This window comes from Eutrigla gurnardus (genome assembly GCF_963514095.1).
Source record: "Eutrigla gurnardus genome assembly, chromosome: 13".
Lineage (NCBI taxonomy): Eukaryota > Metazoa > Chordata > Actinopteri > Perciformes > Triglidae > Eutrigla > Eutrigla gurnardus.
This window is the reverse complement of record NC_139936.1, coordinates 2,422,116-2,447,400: the sequence shown is the minus strand read 5'-3', so window position 1 is coordinate 2,447,400 and position 25,285 is coordinate 2,422,116. Positions and strand designations below refer to the sequence as shown.

General features: G+C 44.6%; 2 protein-coding genes across 3 annotated transcripts in view; one reads left to right on the top strand and one right to left on the bottom strand.

The window, feature by feature from the left end:
* Nucleotides 1-667: 667 nt before the first annotated feature.
* asb6 (ankyrin repeat and SOCS box containing 6) lies at nucleotides 668-6,273 on the bottom strand. 2 transcript variants are annotated; one of them, XM_084024947.1, is made up of 7 exons: nucleotides 6,198-6,273; nucleotides 5,043-5,182; nucleotides 4,785-4,960; nucleotides 2,679-2,785; nucleotides 2,490-2,598; nucleotides 2,313-2,399; nucleotides 668-1,784 (listed from the first exon to the last, which is right to left on the bottom strand). In XM_084024947.1, exons 2-7 carry the CDS (start codon nucleotides 5,150-5,152, stop codon nucleotides 1,063-1,065), a joined length of 1,311 nt encoding a protein of 436 aa, XP_083881073.1. In that variant the 5' UTR covers nucleotides 5,153-5,182; nucleotides 6,198-6,273; the 3' UTR covers nucleotides 668-1,062. The 2 variants fall into 2 exon arrangements, with proteins under 2 accessions (XP_083881073.1, XP_083881072.1); XM_084024946.1 differs by having other exon boundaries at nucleotides 6,120-6,227.
* Nucleotides 6,274-15,006: 8,733 nt separating this feature from the next.
* LOC311023693 (transmembrane protein 132C) overlaps nucleotides 15,007-25,285 on the top strand; it is a gene marked incomplete at its 3' end in the record, with an annotated part of 115,725 nt that continues 105,446 nt past the window's right edge. Inside the window, exon 1 of the mRNA XM_084025685.1 lies at nucleotides 15,007-15,119. Coding sequence (XP_083881811.1) covers nucleotides 15,074-15,119 — 46 coding nt within the window. The 5' untranslated portion in view covers nucleotides 15,007-15,073. The remainder of the gene's footprint in view (nucleotides 15,120-25,285) is intronic.

Sequence of the window (25,285 nt, the reverse complement as noted above, 5' to 3'; positions counted from 1 at the left end):
CTGCTGCTCTTCTCCTCAGAGGCTGTGACCTAGATAACCGAGAGGAGCTGGAGCGCTCGCAAGCCTTGGAGCCACTCCAGCTCCAGCAATGTCAGGAAGGGGTTAGTTGTGTAACACAATGTCCTATTTAGTTTGCACACACACACAGACACACACACACACACGTTCCCTATGGTGTTCCTGTATGTTTCTTTTAGGCGTTTTGTTTGTTGGGATGTGCAAAATGAGTTTAGTCAAAAAAAATAAAATTTAAAAAAGGGAGGAAAAAAAAGGGTGAATTTAAACATCAGCATTACGAACGCTTGGAGAAACTTTCCACGCCACTGCAGCAGCCATGATGTCACAGCCAAACCACGTCAAAAACATCTACAGGCTTCCTGCCGCGGCGCAGCGGCGCATTCCTGCTTCTCTTTTAATTGAGCGTTCGCCTCAACTGATGTCGGGCCGAGGAGGTAAATATAGAAACAATTACCCCCCCCCCCCCCCACATATAAAAGCAGGTAGCCGGGAGAGTTCGGGGGTCACACGCCGCGCTGCCAACGGTCTGGTCGCTGACGGGCTGTGAGATGTTGACAAACGTGAAATAATGTCTTTGACTGTTTTTTCTTTTTTTTTATTGGTCCGCCTTCACGTTAAAGCAGGAGATAATCCCCCCGATAGACCACCAACACCACCTCCACCAACACCATCACCTCCACCACCACCACCGCCGTGTGGAGGAGATGAAATATGGATGGAGCCGACTGCGCTGGAACAACTTAAATAGACTGCACTGTGAATAACTAAATCTTTGACCCCGACATCCTGAGCTGCCTCTGAGGCACAGGAGCAACACTGCCACCTGGTGGAGCTTATCTGGTACTGCCCCTTCACACACACAGACGTGACTCAGTTTAATCAGTGGAAACACACAGAACTTTGTGTCTTAAGTGATCAGACTCACATTTGTCTGCTGATTTGGCAACAATAAGAATGAAAAAGGCCTCGGAGGTCCATGTCAGACATTTTGTACAAATAATTACCTGTTCAGTCTTTCTATCTAGGTGTTATAAAAGCGAGTGTTCAGCGCTGGCTGTGCTGGGGTCTGAAGCGGTCCCAGCCGGGCTTTGGGGTGTACGTGCGTTCAGGTAGAATGAAGTCTTTGAGTCTGTGTGGTAACGGTAAGGCTTGGACTCGGGCTTCCAGGGGCCACGGCTGCAGCTGGCTCCGTATGAAAGCCCGACAAAGGCACCGCAGAGCCGGAGGGCTCGCCGCCTGCTCCACGGCGCGGCGGTGCAGGTCTACAAGAGCCTGGGCGTGAGGGTGGGGGTCCCGACCGGGCGAGGGGGGCTCCGGCCCAAGAGGCAGAGACAGGGCGGGGTCGTTCACCCTCGCCAACTCCAGCAGCTTCTCGGCCTGCTCCAGGATTTCGGCGGCGTGGCTCTCATCGGTGCACTGCTGCAGCGCCGCCTGCAGCCGCCGCAGCAGCAGGCCGTAACCCGACCAGCAGGCGTCGCCGTGGTACGAGCAGGCGAAAGGGGCGCCGCTCTGGACCAGGAGCACGGCGAGAGGGAAGAGCAGGTCGAAGTGCTCCAGGCTGGTCTGCGTGAGGGAGGGCTCGCCGTCCTCGTTCAGGCAGCAGCTGGGGTCCACGCCGTGAGCCAGCAGCAGCCGCGTGGCTTCCAGGCAGAAGCCGCCGATCTGAGCGGCGTCCTCGGCGCTCGCCTCCAACGCCTCCTTGATCAGGAACACGACGGAGGACTCCACCGTGTCGCCGTCCACGGTGGCGGCGTTGACGTCGGCACCTGCAGCGGAGGAAGCATCAGAACATGTGAGATGGTGTCGCTGAAATAATGAGTCAATTTAGACAAAGACTAAATATAGTAAAAGAAGAATAGTAAAAATGTATTCATTGTATTGGATCCTTCATAAAAACTCACCAAACTAAGCCTTTGCTTCTGATATAGATTAAATAAAAAAATAAAGTTAAAAATGGAAGAGGGAGAGGATGAAGTGTTCTGACGTACCTCAATCCTACATTCCCCATAATGCAACTCAAAGGCATCTTACATTACACCCTCTGTGGCTGCTAACAGACTGGGTGCGGTGTTATGGTGCACCAGGGTGACGGTATGAGGATCAGTTTTCATTTCAAACCCGAACAAACGTGTGGGAATATGAATTCCATTGGCTTGTAATCAAAGGTACAGTGGTTGTTAATAAAAACACCCTAACCCGTGAAACTAGGACACTGAGCAGCTTGATGACATCATTACTCTGTGTCCTCAAACACATCCTGCAGGTAAACGTCTGGTCAGTCAGCGCCTCAGTACCTCTCTGAAGCAGGAGCTGGATGTTCTCCGTGTTGTGCACGGTGAGTCCGTCGCTGCTCGCCAAGGCGTGGAGCAAAGGTGTTTTTCCTTTAGAGAACCAAAAGCAGTCCGTTTTCAGAATCAAAGCGGCGGGTTCATCATCATCATCATGGTTTGAGTTGAGCATCGTGAACTCACCGTGTTTATCCGGAGCATTGACGTCGGCGCCGAGGTCCAGCAGGGCGAGCAGGCAGGGCAGCCGCTCCGACTCCTCGCCGGCGAGATCCAGAGGACTGCTCTCGTGGATCTGCACGGTAACGTGTATGTTAATGACATGAAAGGCTTCAGGAAACAGAGGGGATCCATTAGAAGGGGATGGGACCTCACCCGGTCTCTCTTCTCAACGCTGGCTCCGCGTGCGACCAGCAGCCTCACCATGTCGGGCCGGTTCCTCAACATGGCGATGTGAAGAGGATTGTAGTAAGACACCGGGTCTGGAGGGCAGAAACACATATTCAATACATCCAGTCTGTATCACAGACATACAGGATCTGATCATACAACTTTGTCTTTGAATTAAGGCTCCACCAGACTCCATTTAAAAAATGGCCTTTTATATGCTCGACTGCTTGTCAGCAAACGGTCATCAACCAGCTTTAAAAGAGACGTATTTCCCTTTAAATTAGTGCTGTGGTGGATTTTATTCATGCCGATATGAAGAGACGTTCATGTGGATTAAGAAAAGAGATGATGATTAAATATCTGGGAAATTCAACTGATGAATATTTAAGGAGACATTGAATCGTTAATTCTGTGAACAGAGTTTGGTGGGGAGGTAGAATGAGTGTTTAATTCATTTGATGTTGCAGTTAACTAATAGCTCTCGACCTTCACAATAACAAATTATTAGAAAAATAATTGGTCTACTAATTAGGTTATGACTTCACTAATGTAAACAATATATTAAAATGAATATTCTGTGTTTGTCCATTGTGTATTTTTTTATGTGAACCAACTGCTTGTATTTTCTCAAGCTGTTGTGCGTGTTCTAACTACATGAGCTCCTGCTGTCGGAGAACTGGCACACGCTGTTCTTAAGCAGGAAGACAAACGACGACAAACAAGAGAAAGAAGAGAAGCCTGAACACGTTCGCTCGCTAAGTGGGAGAGTTTGTTCAGTGTTAACTTTTCTGGAAGGAGGCGTTCAAGAAGTGTGAAAGAGATGAATGAAGCAGCCTCTGCCAGGATTCCCTAATTAAATCCCCGGGGGGGAGGAGAGACTCTCGCTGCCACCAGAGGTCACCACAGCAGAGTCTGGATCAGGCCTGGCAGGTTTCATCACAGCTCTCTCCACTGCAGGCGGCTAAAGGGAGAACGATTCTCCCGAGTGGACGTAGAGGACGACTATCTCAGGTTACAGTGTGAAAAGTTCCCTTGTGTAGGAAGAGAAAACGGCAGATCCACTCCTGTTTGAAACGGTGGCTGTGCATGAAGCCGTCTCCCGTTAAAACTGGGGCACGATGGAAGCAAGAATATATTCATCTTTACAGGGTTTCTAAACGTGTCCCCTCTAGGGATGCACCAACAATATGAGCACTTAATAATACCATTACAGTTCTAACAATAAGCCTGAAAGCTGGTTTCATTTTCATCAGATAAGCCTCACTGAGTGTAACATGTAAGCAACACGATGCTGCTTGACGTTGTTTTCCTGATACAAACAGCAGGGATGTTAATAATTAACCGTCCTATCAGTTACTGTTAAAGGTTAACAGGTATATTAAACATTTAAACAGCCAAGCGAGGCTCAGAGGAACAGCTCGCCACTTAAAAATAGTGCTGGTCCACCTTAAAAGGTCAGCCCACCTTAAATGTTCCTGAGCCACAGCAGACAGATGTGTTGCTAAATCCTGAGCTAACCTTTACTTTAATCATCAGCTGGCTGACAACAAGACACGACAATAAACTCTACCCACAATGCACTGCTACATTCAGTGCAGTCAGATAATGGCGTTGGCAATGTATAAGCCTGTGTAGTGGAGTAAATATTAATAATGTGCTGAATTTGAGCATTAATTCTTAATTGAAAAAAGAAAAATGGAATGAAATTTAAATAGGATTATAGAGGAAAAGTGACAGCTCTATTGTATATATATATATATATATATATATAGGAGTACAGTATCGGACCTGATACTGGTGTCGGTGCATCCCTGACCCTCGACCCTCAACTCGTTAAATCAACATCTATTTCTAAAATAATTACACACCTTCTACACAAACAATCCAGACAAAAGGAGCAATGTGACAAATAAAACCTTCCAGTGACCGTACTGCACTGCATACGCCAAGAAGACAAAAACAGTGATAAACACTGATGGCTCAAATGGGAATAAAATGTAATTTAGCAACAAGCCCTTGTGGAGTCGGAGTAACGGGAACATTGTAGGACAGGATCGAGTACCAGAGTGACAACATTAATTCTCTCCTCACCTTCAAAGTTCAGATCGGCTCCGTAGCGTAGAAGGATCTGTGCCGCGTACAGCAGTCCCCCCTCCGCCATCTTAAACAGAGCGTAGCTGATGCCTTCCAGAAACACCTCGGACTGGGACTCCCGGTCCAGAAGCTCCACTAGAGACCCACCGAGACCAGAATCCTCCTCGGGGACTCTGGACACGAGGGGCAAAAAGAAGTACGGTTAAATCCTGCACACGACTAAATAATCAAACAACACGGCGGTTTTGGCCTCACCTGTCCTCGCGTCGAGCGTCTCCCTCCTCCAGCCCAACGACAGCCATGATGGCGTCCACCAGCGGCTGATACTCGTATATGATCCTCCGGAACCCGTGGAGGAAAGGCATGGCTCCTCCGCTCTGCACGTCAGCCGAAATCTGAGGAACGAATGAAGAGAACACATCACATCGAGGGCTTTACTTCAGATCAGACACATTAAACACAGAAGGACAATTAAGGACTGTAAAACCATTATAGCCAAAATAAAAGTGTATTTATTCTCAAAGCATCATCAGTTATGTACGTTAACAAATGTAATCAAAAAACAGATTGTTATTACTGAAGGAAAGTTGCAGCTGATTTTGTAAAGCGAACATCTCAAGTGTTTCCATCTCTCGTATCGTGACGCGGGACGTAACGTTGGGACGGATTTGATTTCATCGTTGAAAAGATGAACTCATAAGTGGCTCAGAGGTACAGCGAGTTGTCCTCCGATAAAGATCGGGGGATCGATCCCCGGCTACCAACATGTTTTTTTGGTAATTTTTACAGCATATTTGGGGAAATAGGTGAATATTACCAAGGATGTGATCTAAAAATGTTTTATTATATTTCTTGTTAAAAAGGCATTTCTTCATGTCCTTTAAATATGGACCCCAAGGCTAACATTTTAGCTTTCGGTTATATTTTATTGATCAATTAAAACCGGGGTCCCAAATGTGTGTATTAAAAACAACTCAAAGTAAAAACAGAAAATAAAACGGTTTGAAATCACGAGGAACAAATTGATTGACAAACACATTAAATATATGAATTACATAAAACACACCGGTTTCCCCGTTAGTCGGTTAGTCGACTTCCTCCCACTAATGTTTCTACGATAATATGCTAACTGGCTAAAACAACACAATATTATATTAACATAACGAGGGCAACTTATATCTGTTACTTCGGCTGACACGCGAAGTTTGACTTAATTCTTAATATTAGTTAAACGTCAGTTAAACGACGGTTTCCGTTAGCATCGGCGGCTAAATGTAGCTTAGCTCATTTAACCGCTAAATTAATGAATCAAAGTTTAAAAGATAAACTCACGTCAAGCAGGTGAAGTTGTTATAAAAGTAAACTACTTTAAAGCAGGTTAAGTTGTTAGAAAGCCGCTCGGAGACTCACGTCAGACGTCCCCGTTCAAAAACAGGCAGCTTCCGGCACGTAGCACATCAGTGCGCCGGTGTTTTCGTTCCCCCGCTTTAAAAAAGGCACAAGAGACTAACGAAGGTTCCGCTTTCCGCTCCGTCGTTACTTTCTTTTCTTTGAACTTTTCTACACGAAACCAGACCAGTTAACTACTTAAAAATATTCACAATGAGATTAACAAACAAACAGGCATCTGAGGTGTTTATACTCCAATTTATAAATAAAAAAATACAGAGATTGTTAAGATAAATGCATATTTTAGTTTTCTTTATTCTCAAAAATATTTTTCTATCTGACCTTTAAGCGCAGAGTAGTCTTTTTGTGTTTTTTTTAACGTCTAAACTATTTAAATCCAAGGGAACACGTGTGAAAAATATTGTTACAATTAATTTGCACGTATAATAATGTGAATATTTACTTTGTGCTTGTTGCTGTGGGTGTTTTGCGTGTCCTAAAACGATGATGCTCACCTGTGGGTCTTACAGCAATACGGCACATGAAAAATTCAACAGCATCTGGCAGAAAGCACAATATTAGACCCGATGGCATGTTGCCAGCTACGCCATTAGAACTGTGTCGATGAGCTCAGATAATTATAAAAGGTTTAATCAGGAAACAGCAAGAAAAACAAAACATTCCCTTCCAAACAGACTTCCCAACTGTAAACAGTGAACACATGTCAGACATAACGACCCCCCCCCCCCCCCCCCCCCCGTGTTAGTCATCAAACAACTCAGCAAGTTTGATCATGTTTTCTGTATGATGTATGATGTATGTATTTCTTGCAGAGATCAAGTCATTGATTACCATTTGACACGTTGAGATTGATGCTATCCTGACAACATGTACTTTGTCCATATGGCACATCAGTCTAAGAGAAGACAAAGACAGATCTTTCCTTTTTTTTTGACAACTACTCAATTACGCTGACGGCATCTGGTTCACAGTCGCCTTTGTCCTGCTCGGCAAACAAACCCCTGCCGTGTCCACGGTTTGGTGACAGATGGCTCTCGCTCAGAGAGCCGTTGAGGAATGCTTTCTTACAAAAGACATCTTTAAAAAAACCAAAAAAAACCACAGCTGTTAGTCTGATTTTGAACACAGCATATGGTAATGATGTATGATGATGTAATGTTGTTGCCGACGTACTGTATTGTGATTTGAGACTTAATGCAAATGACTTGCTGGGGAAAATAAATGAAATGCTTTTTGTTCAAAAGGTGAGTTGGATATGGATAAATCAAATCAAATAAATAAAAAAGATGAAGATAGATAAATTCTGCCAAACTAAATTTTGAACGTGGCCTCAACAAAGCGATGTTTAATAACAAGAAAAATTATAATATGCAGTTGCTTTACGTGAAGCTCGTCCTGCAACATAACACACGCAAAACACGGATTCTGTTGCACAAAATGTGTTGAAATATTTTTAAACAGATAAATAAGATGGCATTGCTTTGGCTGCAGCTGTGCAGCATAAAACAAATAGTTGTTGATTCCAACTCTGCCTCTAGGGGGCAGCAGCGCCTCACAGGTCAACAGCAGAGACAATGACACATTTGCACACGTTTGCACGAGTGCACAGTTTCACACATGCAGGGAGGCAAACACAAGCCGGCGTGTAAACATAGACGAGCGCCCCGAGAGGATCGGGTCTTTAATCAAAGCCTGAGTCACTCTCATTTTCTCACTTTCAGGATTAATAAAAACATTGTTTCCATGAACGGATGGCAGTCTGCTCAGAATGTTGCTATTTTTCCAAACACGCTCAATTTACCCTGTTTGATTTTTGGAGCTGTATGCTCATGAATAATCTACTTTACCTCTCCTTTAACTAAACCTGCCAGCGATTAGAGCTAAAGTCTTTGTGTACACACACCTGTGTGTTCCCCGGGTGAAGCTGGCAATCTCTTGTTTTCCACTCTCAGGTTAATTTGTCCCTCTGCCACCATGTGGTCGCTGGAGCGTCACCGTTCTCTTGTCAGACAACAGCAGCAGCAGGTGGCAACGCACATCCGGAGGTAGAGGGGTTTTTTTGGTCATGAAAAAAACCCCACAACAAATCTGAGCTTGCAGGGATCCAGTTCTGAGGCTCAGCATCCCTCCTGCAGGTCCTCCAGGAAGTTTGGGAGCATCACGACGGCACAGCGAGGGCCGACGGCGTTCCCAGAGAGCCCGTCGGTCATCAAAATTCATCGTTTTGAAATCCTCTGAGCCACTGTGACTCTGGATTCTCTCCCCGGGGAAGTGGGAGTTAACGACCTGAACTACTGAGCTTAACACTCAGCCAGAGAAATATATAACTCGACGAAATATGAAAGTCACAAGTGTTTCACATAGATACGGTGACGGAGAAATATGCGATCAAAGAAAAGTGTGGTAAAAAAGAATATCGGAGGCAGAGCTGTCTCTTGTCTTTATATATAAGATTCTGTTTGGGGGGCTATTTTTGTCAAACTATGATGGGGGCGGGGTTCCAAACTTTTAAGATGGTCTGTGGAGATGCATCGATCTGTTTAAGACTCTTTAAGAGGAAGACAGATTTATAATCCTAGCTTAGCGAGCTTCAGCTAAATGCTAGCTGAGCGAGAATAAATGCAAGAAATGTCTAACTTTACAGCTACCCCTCAACCCTACAAGTACCTGTCAGCAGATATATATAAAAAAAAAAAAAAAAAACGTTCAGTGCCCCCGCACCCTAATGGCTGCGGGGGCCCTATGCACCCCGTAGCACGCTTATAGCAAGATCCGCCTCTGCTCGGAGGGATTTGAGAGCAAAGCTTTGTCAAAAAAATGCTCTGTTTTCTCCTCCCGTCTAATTTGGAGCTGGATTGGTAAGAAAGAGGGGAGATAACTGCAGTTTCCTTCACCGCTTACGAGTAAATTGGCTCTTTATCAAATTCCGGTGCCATCTATCAATACAAAGAACGGTATCGAAATTACTTTGTTGGCCACAAATCGCTGGCAATAGATTGAGCCTCTCTTGAAACAAGGCCATCATTTATCCGGTTCACATTTCCTGCCGAGGTGAAAGGGAGCAGCGAGCAATAAGACTTTTTATTTGTTCCTCGGCGTGATAGATGTTACACCCTCCTCCCCCCCCTCTGATTACAAGATTACCACAAGTAAAATAAAAATCTATTAACCATTTAGACCTGTTGGTGGCCTTTGAGATTCCCTCTGTTTGTATCACACCAGGCTGTCAGGGGGAGCTGGAGGAGATTTACACTGCTGCAAAGCATTCTGGGGGCTACGTGACGCGAGCAGGTTGGCATAAAAGAGAAATTAATTACCATGAACACAAAGTAGTTTTAAGATGTAATAAAAAGGGGAACACAGAGAAGAAAAGCTGCACACTCTCAGGTGAAAGGTGGCGGAACGGCGGCGGTGGCGGAGGTGAAGGTGGAGGCAGTTAAATGATAATAGAGCGGCGGGGCCATTGTGGTCTCGGTTCCCCCTCGGTTCCCTACCCAGAGCTGGATTTATCAGACCAGCGGGGTCTGGGTGCCTAATATCCTTTTGTGCTGGCAGCGTATTGCCGAAGTGAAGATTGCGGAAGGAAATAATCAGCCGCTTTTTTTTAAAGGTCAGGAGAAGTTATAAGCGCAGCCAAACTAGACTGTGACACATCGGAGCCGATAAGAAATAAGTGTCTGTGTGAGGAAGAGCGAGGAGAGTTTCACCTCGTCATCATCGCTCAGCCGTCAGTCAGAGGGGAGATAGGGCTTTCATCGCGGCAGGAAACACTCACGACAAGTTCATTCTGCTGTTTTTTTACAAATCGGAAGCAAAAAATAATGAAAAATAGTCAGATTATTGTGTGTGTGTGGACACTTTTATGATGTATGATCATCTTATTTAAGATTTTCACTTTTTCCCATAGTTTTAGCGCAATTATAAGAGTTCATCATTTGATGATTATCGGGATAATATTGTGTATCGCAATTATTTTGATCGGGATAATCGTGTCATTATATCGTCCCAAATAATGTGCAGTAAGGCTTCGAGGCACTCTTAAGTCTCTAAAGGTCTATAGCGTCATAGCAATTGTCTTTTAAGTTCTTCAGCAGGGTTAAAAACTTTGGTAATTGCATCATATTAAACGTGCAATATGTTTATTTTGGGGAAACATATCTGGTTTGTAGATGAGACGACTCACAAGTCAGCAAACATTCACCTATTTAAATAATGAACAGCAACATTAGCATTCAGCCGGAATTCACTCCCATTTAGCTCTACTTTTGGTCTCCTCCAGTTGCTGTTGATGCCTCTGGAGCCTTTTTCCTCTCTGAAACACCAAATGTCCAACAATTCACGATATAATCCCGATAATCATCAATTTAAAACTCTCAAAACGGCACTAAAACATGCTGGTATTACTTATTTCTACTGCGTCACAGGTAAGAAACACGTCATTATCAGTGAAAGAATGTAAATAATTCCCCTTTTTGTGTGTCATTTCATTCACACGGTGATTCAGCGTTTGTGTCGTGGAAAAGAACTAACGTTGCTTTTAATAGAGTTTAGGCAGCAACATAAAGGACGAATCATTCGGGACCATCCGACAGCGCCGCGGGGCCGCGGGAAGGTCACTCCTGGCTCCGCCCCCCTCCGGGGCATCGCTCTGGAAAACAGTGTGGCGGCTCCGGAGAGAGGCTGATAAGTAAATACAGTTTTAATGGGCTGCGAATGGCTGCTGGGTAATCTACGCGGGGGCCGAGAGTGGGCAAAGGCACAGAGGGCGACGGGGCATTCTGCAGCACTTATTATTAATGCTATCATAGATCAGATAGGCCGGGGGAGGGAGGGGGGGGAGGGTGATGAATTTGGGCCTCCTGTCTACCAACTGACTGGAGGACAAGCTACTGAGGCTGGTTAAGGTCAGGGATGAAGGATGCCACCCTAAAAGAAGACACGAGGGGACGATTCATTATAAGAGGGGCATATATAGTCGACACCCCGTGACCTACAGGGGCTGAAGGTCACGGGGGGAGGGGTGATGTTTACACGTTGTATTCTTGCAGGAGACTCAAACTTGATGTCTGGGAGCGGAAACATGTTGCACGCTCACATGTCTGACATTTCCCAGGTTTGAAAGCTTCCACATCTTTTTTTTTTTTCGACTTCAAAAGACTCGACACCTTTCCGCCGACATCAAAGTCCTCGGAGGTCTGAGGATCCCAACGTCACGCGTGTGGAGACGTCCTAGATTTCTCTTTATTTTCCTGGTTTGAAAGCTCCCATCCTCCCCTCTCTAATCTAACGTGTCTCATCATCTTTAGCAGGGAGATTGATGGCGTGCGAGTCTTTGCCGGGAGGAGGAAATGGACTCACCATGTGCAGGAGGGTTCAGGCTACTGCTTTTTAATGACTAGCAGCCAGAGACCATGTAACCCGAGTCTCTCTGCGGCTCCGTCTGCTCTCATTTCCAGCTGTTGAATGTGCCAAGGTGCATCGTGGGGGGATTCCCGGCCTGCTCTCCATCAACGTGTTCGTTCCCACCACCAAATCACCTCTAATGCTTTTCGCAGACGTACAAGAGTGGGATTAGTTTCCCACGATCGAATTGCACAAATAAAAGAAGCCTGGCTGAGTTTGAAGCTTAAAATATGATGTTTTGTTTAAAGGAACCCGCCGTTACCTTTTAAAAACATCTCTGTGAGTGATTTCCTTTCTGTTCTGCCTTTTTTTCCAGACATAACAGGCAGCTTTCAGGCCGATTCTGGCTCCGCTGATGTGCTGAGGTTGTGATAAACCGACTGACGGAGAGTGAGAGTTTTAAGGAGCTCAAATATAGAAATCTGGTGCTTTTTTTCCTCTAAGTGCCTAAAACCTGGAGTCACGACATGTAAAGTGTCATTACATCCAACACAAGCGTTTAATTTTACATCGGTTTTTGGCGTGTGATAAATTTTTGATGAATAAACATGAATCAGATCTCGGGGAAACAACAAAACAACAAGAGCGATCAAAGCAGCCGAATGTTTGGTGCTGGACTCGCGGTGATCACAGCGTTTAGACGGAACAAACGCTCATTAAAAGAATGATTCGACTGGCGGGGACTCGTCTGATATTTCTGTGTTCGGCCTTCATGGCTTCTTCTTCGTCTGTCCCTTTACGACACCATCTGGCCTCCAGAGACGAAGGAGAACTAAAAAAGGATCCGGCTACCGCTTTTAATCAATTACCAGCTGACAGAAATAAAAACATATTTCAGTTTTTTGGGTTGAAGTTATTTTCCTTTCGTTTTGGAAGCCTCAAATTTGGCATTTTGGCCGTCGCCATGTTGGATTTTATTGCAACCAGTGAAGGAAGTGACCATATTTGGCCTGTGGAGGAGCGACGGGTGGATCTGATGAACTGAAAGCAGCACCCTTACTGGATCTGGATCCATGTGGATTCAAGTTAGTTTCTATAATTCAAGGTCAACTTTACAGCTAAGTGTTAAAGTCATCTTAGTAGCTAACTAGCATTGGTAGCGTGGTAGCGACCTGTCAATCAGCAGGTAAGCCCCGCCCCCTAAAGCATCCCCTGCTTTCTGGTCTGGTGGACTCTAAATGGACCATAATGTACTAAATGAACATCATGCTGGATTGAAGAAGACTTGAAACTAGAGATTGAGACCATAAACTCATGTTAACAATGTTTACTGAGATAATACATCAAGAGAGAAGTAGGGCCATTTTCTCATAGACTTCTATACAACCAGAGAGGAGTCGCCCCCTGGTGGCCAGCAGAGAGAAGTAGGACCATTTTCTCATAGACTTCTATACAACCAGAGAGGTGTCGCCCCCTGGTGGCCAGCAGAGAGAAGTAGGACCATTTTCTCATAGACTTCTATACAACCAGAGAGGAGTCGCCCCCTGGTGGCCAGCAGAGAGAAGTAGGACCATTTTCTCATAGACTTCTATACAACCAGAGAGGAGTCGCCCCCTGGTGGCCAGCAGAGAGAAGTAGGACCATTTTCTCATAGACTTCTATACAACCAGAGAGGAGTCGCCCCCTGGTGGCCAGCAGAGAGAAGTAGGACCATTTTCTCATAGACTTCTATACAACCAGAGAGGAGTCGCCCCCTGGTGGCCAACAGAGAGAAGTAGGACCATTTTCTCATAGACTTCTATACAACCAGAGAGGAGGCGCCCCCTGGTGGCCAGCAGAGAGAAGTAGAACCATTTTCTCATAGACTTCTATACAACCAGAGAGGAGTCGCCCCCTGGTGGCCAGCAGAGAGAATGACCGTTTAAGGCACTAAAGTGTCGGCTTCACTCTTCAGTCACAGTGGATTCTTTCAGACGTCACCGTATCGACATATAAAGTCACGGATGAAGTCAAATTGGTCGTTGAGGCATAGTTGGCTGATGGCAGGAGGCCAAGAATTACCCATAATTCATGTTTGTTGGACAACGCTGCCAAATGAAAAGAGCTTGTAATCTTCAGGTAGTCTGCTATTACATGTTAGAAGGCTGCCAAACACATATAGTCGAGATGCATGCTGGGATAAAACATCTAAAATCTCAAGGCCATAAAAAGAATTATGTCTGGGAATAAAACAACACTAGAAATACAACAACACACTGACTGGCACGCTCATTACATCGGGATTTTTCTCACCGTTGATCACTTTAATCAGCGGTTTAATTGGATCTTCATGGTGTCCCACAGTGTGAAGCCCCCCCCCCCACCTGCAGCTCACCTCTGGCGCCACACGGGGTCGCTAGTGCCCGCCTCGTGGCGCAATCATGCAATCAGTGTCGGATATCAACTTTGGAAGTCGTTCTTATTGCAGACGGGCGTTCATTTATTAAGGAGGGGTGTGTGTGTGTGTGTGTGTGTGTGTGTGCGTTGCTATGGAGACGGAGTCTACTGGGTGTCATAAGTGTGTCATATAAATGTGTGTGTGTGTCGCTACCTGCACGTGAAGGCTGGTGTGTGTGTGTGCGCGTGCGTGCGTGCGCGGGGCCAGTTGTACTGTCACCCCTCTCTCTCTCCCTCGCTCTTTCCCTCCCTCTCTCTCTCGGCGTTCTTCTCCTCGCGCTCGACGCGCATTGGTCGACTGACAGGGCGCGCGTGCAGCTCCGCTGAAAACCCCGTCACCCGGCTACATAAACACCGCAGGATTGAAGCTTTGACAACCGGACTTCCGGAAGAATAATATATATGTATTTCCGAAAAGTGTCATTTTTGTTTTGGTGCTGTGCGCGCGCTCTGCTGTGTGTGTGTCTTGCTTGCGCGCGTGGACTGATCCCGGGTCTGGATCTACGCTGACCTGCTCTGCAACTTCTCTACTTTTTTATATATAAATATAAATGATCGCACCTCACACGATGCCGTGCGGGACTCCGCGTGCCGGACTTCACGCAGCTCAGGTGTTTGGGGACGCGGAGGACGCGGAGCACACAACCTGAGCCGCAGCCGAGGACCAGGGACTGAACCCGATCCCCCCGCCACAAATTTGGATGTTTTTTCTTTTGTGTGTGTGTGAAGAAAATCAGTTTTTGGAGCTCAACATCATCAGAAGATGAATCCCAACGGAGGTTTCACGGCGCTTTTACGCGTTTAACAGCCGTCTTTACGCGCCGTTCTCTCCCAGAAAGAAATGCTTCAAAGTGAGATGCGAAGCTGCGCGCAACTTCCTCTCCCTCACTTCTCCAATTCACACCAAAACAACTAGTTTGTTCCACACGCCTTATGCTGTTTAATGCTTCTTTTTGTTTAGCATTCGCAAATGTCCGGTTGAGGCATGAACATTTTTTTATACCAGAAAAGATGTTTTTTCATTTTGTACTGACGATGCTGCACGTGGGATTTTGTCTTTAAATTAACACATTTTTGGGGACCTAACACTCAGAAACATGTTGCACATCCTGGCGCTCCAGTCGGCGGTGTTACTTTGGGGAGGTAAGCGAAATGTCAGCCAATGTGATGTTTTCTTGTTGTGTTGTTCACTGAGGAAATGTGTTGAAACTGTGTCCAACACATGGTGACAGATCCAGCCTGAGACCACGAGGGACGCTGGGGTTTTAATTAACTTCCAGTCTAACAATGACACATGATGTATGCCGAGAAGCCACCACACCTGTAGTACAACACACAGCAGCTCCCTGAACAACATCCATCTCATTAATATCTCAACCTGACAGGGTTAACATCGTCAGCATCATTATTTTTATGGGATAAAGTTACATAAAGAGAGCTGCAGTGACATAAACACTGCTGATCTCTGCACTGTTGTCTCTCTCTCTCTCTCTCTCTCTCTGTCTGATTACTGAAAAACTGTGATAAAGCAAATTTGCACGTTGGCACAAGGAGGAGGAGGAGGAGCAGCGCTTTACTTCATCTGCCTCCCGGCTCACAATGAACAGCAGATCTGAGGCCAGCCGCAGGTTTTTGGCAAATTCAATCCCCTTTTCTGTCTTGTGGCAACTTCAAATTCTACTTGGCAAATATGTCCACTGCCTTGTGAATGTCTTCTCTTGGATAATAACTTATTGTGGCTTTGAATTTAGATTCCCTTCAGCTCTGCGGCTGCAAATATCCAGTTTTTGCTTCTTCTTTCCATCTGATTGTGTTCGTGTAAAAAGCTCACAGTGACGTTCAGAATAAAACACCTACGTTGAATCCTCTGCAGGGCTTAAAGGTCAAACATGGGTCTCTATCTCTGACCACGCTTCCGTCTCACAGCTCGGAGGATGCCTCTTTATTTGCCGCTGCATCACGAGTGCCGACTCACCGGCCGGACGGACGTGCACGCCGGTACCAACGTCCTCGCCGAGGCCGTCCTTTCAGCGTGACGCTAATTGAGCTGTTGTGTGTCATGAAGCCGCTGTGATGGGGGAGGGGGGGATTGATAACACACTTCAGGATAATGAGAGGATCAAATCGGTGCTAGACGAGCATCTGCAGAGGATAACGATGCTCTGACTGTGACTCGGCCCTTTGTTTGGAGGAACATCCGTTTCTTTTATATATCAGGACTGAGACTTACTTGACCTAAAATATTGCCTAGAAATCTCTTGAATAAAATGTCACAGTGATAAAGTGAAGATGGAGGTCTGGGTTTTTTAAAGGGATCTGTCCTCTGTATTGATCGGAGCTGCGAGGTGTTTCCAGTGAGACGCCTCGCTGCTGGGACTCCTGAGCAGAATATCCAATCTGCCTCCCTCCGTCTCATCCTGCAGCTTAGCCAGATCCACAAGGGGATCAAGCGAGGATAGCCGTCAGTCTACATCTTTAAGTACTAAGCACACGGTCCACGCCCCCCCCCCCCCCCGTCATGGTAATCGTCCTGCAGGATTTCTGCTTTTTGGGAACACCAACGTTTTTATTAAAACCCAGCAGAGATTCCTCAGCTCTGTTCCCGGTGAGAGAGTTTTTATCTGTAATTGTCCTGACAGAGATCCACTGCTGTGGTCCTGAACCCCCCCTCGGTGCCGTGGCACGAGTCCAGATGCTCTTCTCCTCCCCTGGCAGCCTTTTCAGCCTCGCAGCTCCTGTCCTTGAGCGAGTAAAGGACCACGAAATGAGAGACAGCGAGGCACAGAAAACGGTTTGTTTTCAGCGTCTAGGACTCCGTGAGGCGAGGGTTCAGTTTAAAGTGTGGACTTCCACCTGAGAGAACACGTAAGATACCGTTTGTCTTCTTAAAAAAAGTCTTCAGGTGGTGAATTAAAGACAACAACGAGGAGTGAATCTCATCAACGCTCCGGTGGATGTTTTCATTTCTCACCCTAGTCCTCGTCGGTTTTTATCGCGCTGGAAGGGTCCAGGGAAATAGAAGAGGACTCATCAATTATACGAATATAAGAAGCATAAAGCTGTGAGACGATATGACAATATCACATCACAATCATCCCGGCCAAAATACTTCACAATATTATCCAAATAATCATCAAAATCTGCTAAAAACTCATAAAATGGCACTAAAACGTTCTGGTATCACTTCAGATTTTGTTAAGAACAACAAATATCTTTATTATATTAAACATCCTTTTTAGTGAAAAACACTAAATGACAAGATAATAAATCATGTTTACGATGTATTTAATAAAATAAAGGCTCTATCACTTTACCATGGCAGCGGGCCAGACGGCCTCTTCAAGTCGCTCGTTATGATATTTACGATTAAAAAGTCACTACTAAGTAGTTTTTTTTAAATCGCAGTGAACATCCTTTTAAGTGAAAAACAATCAAATAATGTTAAGTCTTAAAAGATTGTCATAAATCAAAAATACTTTTTCAATTCACTTGCGATGATATTTACGATGATCACGACAACGTAAATCCACCACGATCAATTGTCACGTATATATATCGTCCCATCTCCCGTCTCTCTACGGGTTTTCATCAGACAAAAAGTCCCGTAAACGTTGTTTTCTTGTTTTGCTGGCATTTGCTCGGTAACACCGTTTGTTGACGGATCAGAGATCGTGAAAAGAGCAGAAGAAAAATCCCGTCTGGGTGGCGTTCGTATCGAGGTTATCTTCCAGCTACGCTCAGAGCACTTTCCTTTTTCCACATTTGTGGAGGGAGGACACTGATAAAAAAAAAAGAGGAAGACTTTTCTCTCAAAATCCAGTTCTTCGCGGGGGGGGGGGGGGATCAGAGAAGCAGCACGCCGTCAGTCGGGTTTGACTTCCACCGCTGTGTGATTACCAACCGGCACAAATGTTGAGTTTGTACGTCAAACTGTGCAACTTTGTGTGTTTAATGAGCGTAAACTGACTGAGTAGGTGGACTCTCATTTAAATGCCTTGTACCACTCTTTCACGCTCATTATACTTAGTGTGTGTGTGTGTGTGTGTGTGTGTGTGTGTGTGGGAGGCCTGCATTGTAGCTTTCCAATCACCGAGTCTCAAAAAAAAGAAAAGAAAAAAAGTGCCTTTTGCCCTCGTAAATTCACACATCATCAGCGTAATATCCGATAATATCCCCATAAAGCACATCTGCCCCGTGTTAATTGGCTCTTCGTTACTGCCATGATCTCACATTCAATTTAATCAGGTTTCATGATGAGGGGAAGGTGAACAGAGGAAGAGTGTGTGTGTGTGTGTGTGTGTGTGTGTGTGTGTGTGTGTGAATAAGGATGGACAAACATGCTGATGCGGTGTTTGTGCGTTCTCTCGTCAGCGGAGAGTCGAGTCTGAGCGACGGAGGACTTTGTCCCTCGTAAATCTGTCGGGGTTTCCTCAGCCAGACCCGGCGCTCCGCGGCGGCCTGTTGGACTGGAGGAAAGGTGTGAGGAACAAAGTCTGAGGATCCTCTGGGGACCATGAATGTTTGTATAAAATGCACCAATCCATTAATTGGATTTGAGATATTTTTAACATTATCAGTGGAAATTTTGAACTACTGGTGGCATTATATGAAATATCAGAGGATCATAAAAGTGATTAAGATTCATCCTCAGGGGACCACGTGTGTTTGTGTAAAATGTACCAATCTATCAATGGGAAGTGAGATATTTTTAACATTATCAGTGGAATCTTTTAACTACTAGTGGGGCACTATGAGAAATTCAGAGGGGTTCATCCTCTGGGGATCATGAATCTCTGCACAGAATGCAATCCATCCCACAGCTCTTGAGACTTGCTACCCAAACCCCGAAATGTTAACCTCTTTGGCACTAAAAGAAAAGTCAGTGATTAGTATTCATCCTCTGGGCACCACGACTCCTGTTACAAAGCACCACTGCATCCCTTAGAGCCCTGCAGCTAGCGGGGTTTAAACTTGTATCGAGGAGTCACTAAACCGATCACATAAACATTTGCAATATTTTCAGACTCCAGACTTCTTTTACTTTGAATACTGATGAAGAGAAATAATAACTTTGTCGAAGATGTTCCTCTAAGACTCGACGCCCTGGAGTCAAAGAAACGAGGTTTCAGCTCGTAAACAAACACCTCCATGTTTTTCCTCAAACAGAAAACTCAGCTCAACTATAAAGAACAATTTCTGCTTTACTTCTCGCTGTCTTTAGGTTGTAAACCGATTTATTTACTGCAAATGTTTGCACTGCTTTTAATAACTGCTGAACATTTTTAACTCTGAGGCAGAGATTATACTCACACTTGTTTATTGCGATGCGAACGCCACTGAATCGCAGGACGAATAAAAGCATTACTTTTTCAATAAATTTACAACGCGTCATTAACCCGAGAGCTTTTTCCCACAATATTACATATAAATGTAATATATATCCTGCAAGAAGTTAATTTCATCCTCCTTTAACTCTGGCTCCGTCTTTGCAAACACGTATGTGAACAGGAGAAATAACACGACGTTTCTGCTAAATTAAATATATGTAATATTAAAATAATGAATATAAGATCCAACCACACAGTTTGGGTTGCAGGTTTCTGTTTCCCAGCGTTTTAACCGCCGCTTCTCGGTGCGTTAGGGGACCACGATCTAATGGTCCAGGATCTAATGGTCCAGGATCTAATGGACCAGGATCTGATGGACCAGGATCTGATGGGTCCACGATCTCACGGGTCTGACGGGTCCACGATCAGACGGGTCTACGATCTAACGGGTCCACATTCTGATGGTCCAGAATCTAACGGGACCATGTTCTGATGGTCCAGGATCTAACGGGTCCACGTTCTGATGGTCCAGGATCTTACCGGTCCACGTTCTGATGGTCCAGGATCTAACGGGTCCATGTTCTGATGGTCCAGGATCTAACGGGTCCACGTTCTGATGGTCCAGGATCAGACTGGGAAACCTCTGGAAGGCCTCTTTGTGACTCAGCACCTTATAAACTTGGGACTTGGATGTGAGATGATGGTTTTAACCCTCGGTCGGGTTGGTGAATAATCACCATGACGACCGGAGAGTCCTCGGGCGTGACGCGTAGCGGCGACTCGTGGCAGACGGAGAGGCGTCGCTGACTCGGCACATTTTTAGGATTAGAAACAAAGAGAATTACAGCCGAATGTAAAAATAAATCACCTGCATGGAAATCAGCATATTCATCTCTGGCTTCACGTCTGTGACATCACAGACTCATTCACAGCTCCGTGGCTTCTGTTAGAAAATAATAACATCGCATTATTACCAGAGAGGAGCACAAATACTTCCTTCATGTACTTTTCAGGTATCTGTACTTACTTGTACTTTTCCTCCTCACATTTTCAAAACAAGCTCATTACTTTTAATGTATTTGAGTTGAATTATTGATTATTGTTAAAGCAGCCAGAAGAAATGTCCTTCATACTTTTCCACTTTTCCTTCAGTAAAGAATCAGCACTTCTACTTTTTATGAACACAAGAATCTGTACTTCTACTTGAGTCTTCACTTTATCAGTATATCACGTCTATTGTAATATTTGCTTTGCAGGTTCACCAACACAATCAAAATTAATATTTACTGTAAAAATATGGTGCAATATCTTCAATAACTTCAAATCAAGGCAGGGGTTTTATTAAAAATATGCTCTCTAAAGCTAAATTAATGTATATATATCACATAGTCTTCGTCAAAAATGTATTTTTAAAAATATCACGATAATTCAAGATCTCTATATGATTAAGTTTGACATTAGAAGCTTTTCTGGGCTGAAATACTGACTGATATTATAATATTTGTGCCTTTATTGGATTCTCTGAGCGTGTAAACCGTTAAATATGGAAATAAAAATGAGAATGTCCAGCAAAGAGGCCTGACAGGTTTATATTTTTCAGTCATAAAATGAAGCGCGGTCCGTATCTCGGTCATAATTCTTTGAATCAGCATGAATTGATTCTGTTCAGCCACATGGGGGGAAAGGCAGCGAGCTGTAAACACAACACTGATCTGCGATCAGCCCACTGGGGCCGTTTAAACCATTCAGGGCCAATAAACAGATCCAGGAGACGAGCAGAAACATCCAGAATCCTAACGTGTTTACTTTGGAGGAAATCCAAATCTCATATCACTTTACACAAGCATGAAAAGAAACAGGTGAACATATTAAATGTTGTGAAACTAAGATTAAATATGCTGTAAATAATTTGATCCAGCTGGCAAAATATGGACTCAAATGTTGATTTCTACTCGTCCTCCTGAGGGAAATCTGTGTCTTTATCTGCTGAACGCTCCGCCGCGTTCATTAGCATGTTGCTAACGTTGTCCGTCTGACGCTTCTTTGTCAGCCGGTGGTGAACGACCGGTTTCGTCCTTGAAAACAGGCGACGAGATAAGAAATAAAAGAAGTTTACACCGAGGATAAAGAGGCGAAGCGCTCCGAGCGTCATCGGGGAGCTCGTACACAGTTATATTATACATTATTAATATATACACAAACTGCAGCTTTATAAACCACTTTAGGAGGGATGTTTGTTGATGGTTATGTTAAGTTGATATTTACCGGTCATATAACCATGTTGTGCTGCAGCTGCCAGCATTCACATCGGACCCATGGAAACACGTCTGCTGCTTTGACTTTTACATTTTTGTTTTATTCTTTATTTTAAACAATTAAAAAAAGATGAAATATGAGATAAATTATTAATATATATATCTATAATTTCCTTTTGTTTATTCAGTTTCATCTTTTTTTATCGTTTTATCGTAAAAAATACAGACATGACCGAGATTTTCTTCTTTAAGAAAAAAGAACAAAAGAACAAGCACCAATAACATGGGATTTACATCGTCCTTCCTCATTTCTGTACTTTACAAAGATATTTGGTAAATGTTTTAAATTGCATTATATTCATACTTTGTCTAATCATTTAGTTTCCCTCGACTTTTAAAGCTTTTCTACGTTAAATGTAAACGACGTGACGGAGACTCGGACCAGGAGCTCGGCGGTGTAAACTCAGGTGTAATTGGAATGCCATTGTGTGTGTGCACGTGCGTGTGTGCGGGCGTGTGTGAGTGTGTGTGCGTGTGTGTGAGTGTGCGTGTGTGTGTGTCCAATCACTCTCGCCACAATCCTGCCTCCTAATCAGTGAAAGTAACGGCCACCTCGGAGCCCAATCAGTGAGCGAGTCAGACTTAATGAACTCCCCCGAGTGAAAAGAGCAGAGAAACTCTGAAGCAGCTGAACTTCTGAGGAGGAAGCCTCGTCCTCGTCGTTCACGCTGCCATCTTGTTCTGGTTTGGTGTTTTTGGCAGCCTGTTGGTGTTTCTTTGTCTCTCCCACGCCGGGGGGCGGTGAGCTGATGGCGAGGGGAGGATTACATCTGTCCAGTCATCGGCCCGCGGTGCTCGGCGACGGCGGCGCCCGGAGCACATCCCCGCCCCGCTATCTGCTCCGGCACATTCTCCTCTTAACCCCCGAGGCCTCGTCATTTCACACAAATTGGAAGAAGCCGAGACAGACTGACCTCGCTGATAATGAAGGGTTAGAGCCAGAAAATAAAAATGATTGCAGTTTAATTCTAACTGGGAAATAAAAGCAGCAGACGGATGTCCTTTTTTCACCACCTGCTCAGAATTGGAATTTGGATTCGTTTATTATATTATAATAACTTTATTAGCCAGGACGGCGTCACGGTGGAGGAGCGGTGGGTGGGATGGTTTCTCCGTCACCAGACGGAAACATCGTTAATGGTCCCGGGAGTCTGTGATTCCCTCGTTTCCCCCTCAGGGTGAACTCATCAGCTCAAACGTTTTCACTCGTCTAACTCGTTGGTTTAGGACCAAGTAGCTGCTTTTTGATCAATTTTGAGATCACGATTATTTGTTGATTTTTAGGGATAATTTCATTTTTTGCGCATTTTCAGATTTAAAAAAACAGCACCGTATTCACTTCCATGTTTTGCTACATTTCATGCAAAAATAAGACTTAAAATTAAGTGAATTCAGTGCGTTTTCTTTCTTTATGCAAAACTCCCCAAAAAGTGAAGGTGAAACCTGTTCATCGCCCCCTGGCTGTTAGTTTAGGAAGGGCTTGATTTGATGGCAGGGAAGCCAAGGTCCTGATCGTGATTAATATTTAATTCATTTAATAACTTGTATTCTCCCCACTCACTGACGGCAGATATGGAAAACCATTTTTTTCTAAAATTAAGAATACAATACAAGACAAGATAAGGAAATTAATTAAAGTGAACTACAGAAGATGTAGGCTGGAGGCAGATGGCGCTGATTAAAGCGTTTAATAGACTCTGACCTTTATTGGCAGCCGGTGGAAGGAGGCTAACACGCTGGTTGATCCATGAAAAGCACCGTAGAACAGACGTTGATAATGAAAAGTCATAAGTGTATCATTTAAACTCAGACTGGAAGCTGGGTTGGCAGAGGCACCATGGAGGTCTTCATATAACACTAAACCCCCATATGACCCAGGGAAGTGTCTTCTAGAGAACCTTGCAGACTTTTGTGTGAAAGTCCTGGTAATTAGATGTTTTTGGGACTGAAGGCAACGGCTGAAAGTCAGAGTGATGTAATCAGCATCCTTAATTGGACGTGTAGGACGGCTCGTGGAGGAAACCCTGTACGGCCTTTTCTCTGTCGGGGTGTTTTTTATTTATTTACATCCCCTCTGGAGGGACGAACACAAGCGTGTGTTGTTTCGTGGAGGAAGTTTATCACACAAACACGACTAGCTTGCCTCCTCGTAGCACGCATGACCGCCTCCACAATAAGTGCCGAAGGACAGCGAGGAGGAGACAGCGATAAGGAGGAAAGGAACCTATAAAACAACTCGCCGTGTTGCACTTATCTGCTTCAAACTGCTTCGTCAAAAAAGAAAAAATATATATTCAGCGTCTGACCTGTGTGTCCACAAGGCAACTCTCTCTCTCTCTATATATATACTATATATATATATATATATATATATTTGTGAAGAGCTGACCGGCAGATAGAGGTGGGCTGATCTCCTCTGAATGAAGACGGACTGAGAAGTGTGGAATGGCCGTAAACATGAGCTCACCTCCGAGACGAACACAAAAACACAGAAGTACAGATCGCCTCAGACAAAAGCATCCAGAGTCCATAAAACCTGCGAGCGTGTAGGCTACAGGAGAATCCTATCAATTATTTGATAAGGGATCAGGAGTCGCACACAATTTCACAGAGGGGGAAGTTGGAACTTGTGATTTATTTTTCCGTTGGTACATCTCCTCGTGTTGTATGAAACAGAGCGACAGCGTGACGACAGATACGCACGGAAGTCAACGTGGAAGTCGGGTTTCAATCACATTAACGCAGCGATATGACTGAACCCGTTGTCATGGGGATTACTCTGCACGTCTCTCTTTTTTGTCTACTCAAATGCTGATTCGGATAACAGAATAAAACAGCAACACAAAAACAAGGCTACGCTGAACTGTTTCAGGACATTTAATCCGCTCTGAATACGGTTAATTTAACCAACAAACCTACGGCTTTCATCCGTGTTCGTTTCAAGCTCATCCAGACAAATTCACCCGATACGCTGTAACCTTGGAACTCCAACTGTGTCCTTTTCTTTGATTCAGACACCAGAGAACATGAATCAGGACTTCTGGCAGAGAAAAGTGGAGAAAGACACTTGTAACCAGGCAGAAACCTCCAGTTCTGAAAAAAGTGAAGCCAATTCCGAGGTGCCTTAAATCTGCATTCTCAAGACGCTGTTTTTAGAGGGTGTTGACAGGAACTATACATCCACATCTGGGAAGTAAAGTCAACGGTGAAGTGCCTTAAACTGTCATTCTCTCTGCTGGCCACCAGGGGGCGACTCCTTTCTGCTTGTATAGAAGTCTATGAGAAAATGATATTATCTATTTTAACATGATATTATTGGTTGTAATGTGTTAGACGATGTGAACAAGTCATATTTTGATTTCCAGGAAGAAAAAATATTGGATTTTGATACAAAAAGACGAATATCTGTATTTTTCTGTATATTGTTGGGCATATATTGTTAATATGATGAGGGGATGTGATCTAAAAGGGTTGAAAAGGACTAGCTTCTTACAGGCTAGTAAGGCTTATGAATACTGGTAATGAGTGGGTTAATAGAATATTCATAGACTACCTTACATTTCCTATTTCACAGTATATGAGGCCTGGTTTTTTTGGCTGTCCCCTTTCCCTTCCATCAGCTCGCCAGCAGAAACCTGTGGTGCTTTAGCTTCGGCCCACTGAGGAT

Bases quoted from the DNA above. Each gene is read 5' to 3' on its own strand.
- asb6 (XM_084024947.1), bottom strand. From the start codon at position 5,152: ATGCCTTTCCTCCACGGGTTCCGGAGGATCATATACGAGTATCAGCCG. The intron at 2,786-4,784 runs GTGAGGAGAGAA...TCTGCCCTCCAG, and splicing joins AGCCGATCTGAACTTTGAAG to ACCCGGTGTCTTACTACAAT. The intron at 1,785-2,312 runs GTACTGAGGCGC...CCTCCGCTGCAG, and splicing joins CCAGCTCCTGCTTCAGAGAG to GTGCCGACGTCAACGCCGCC.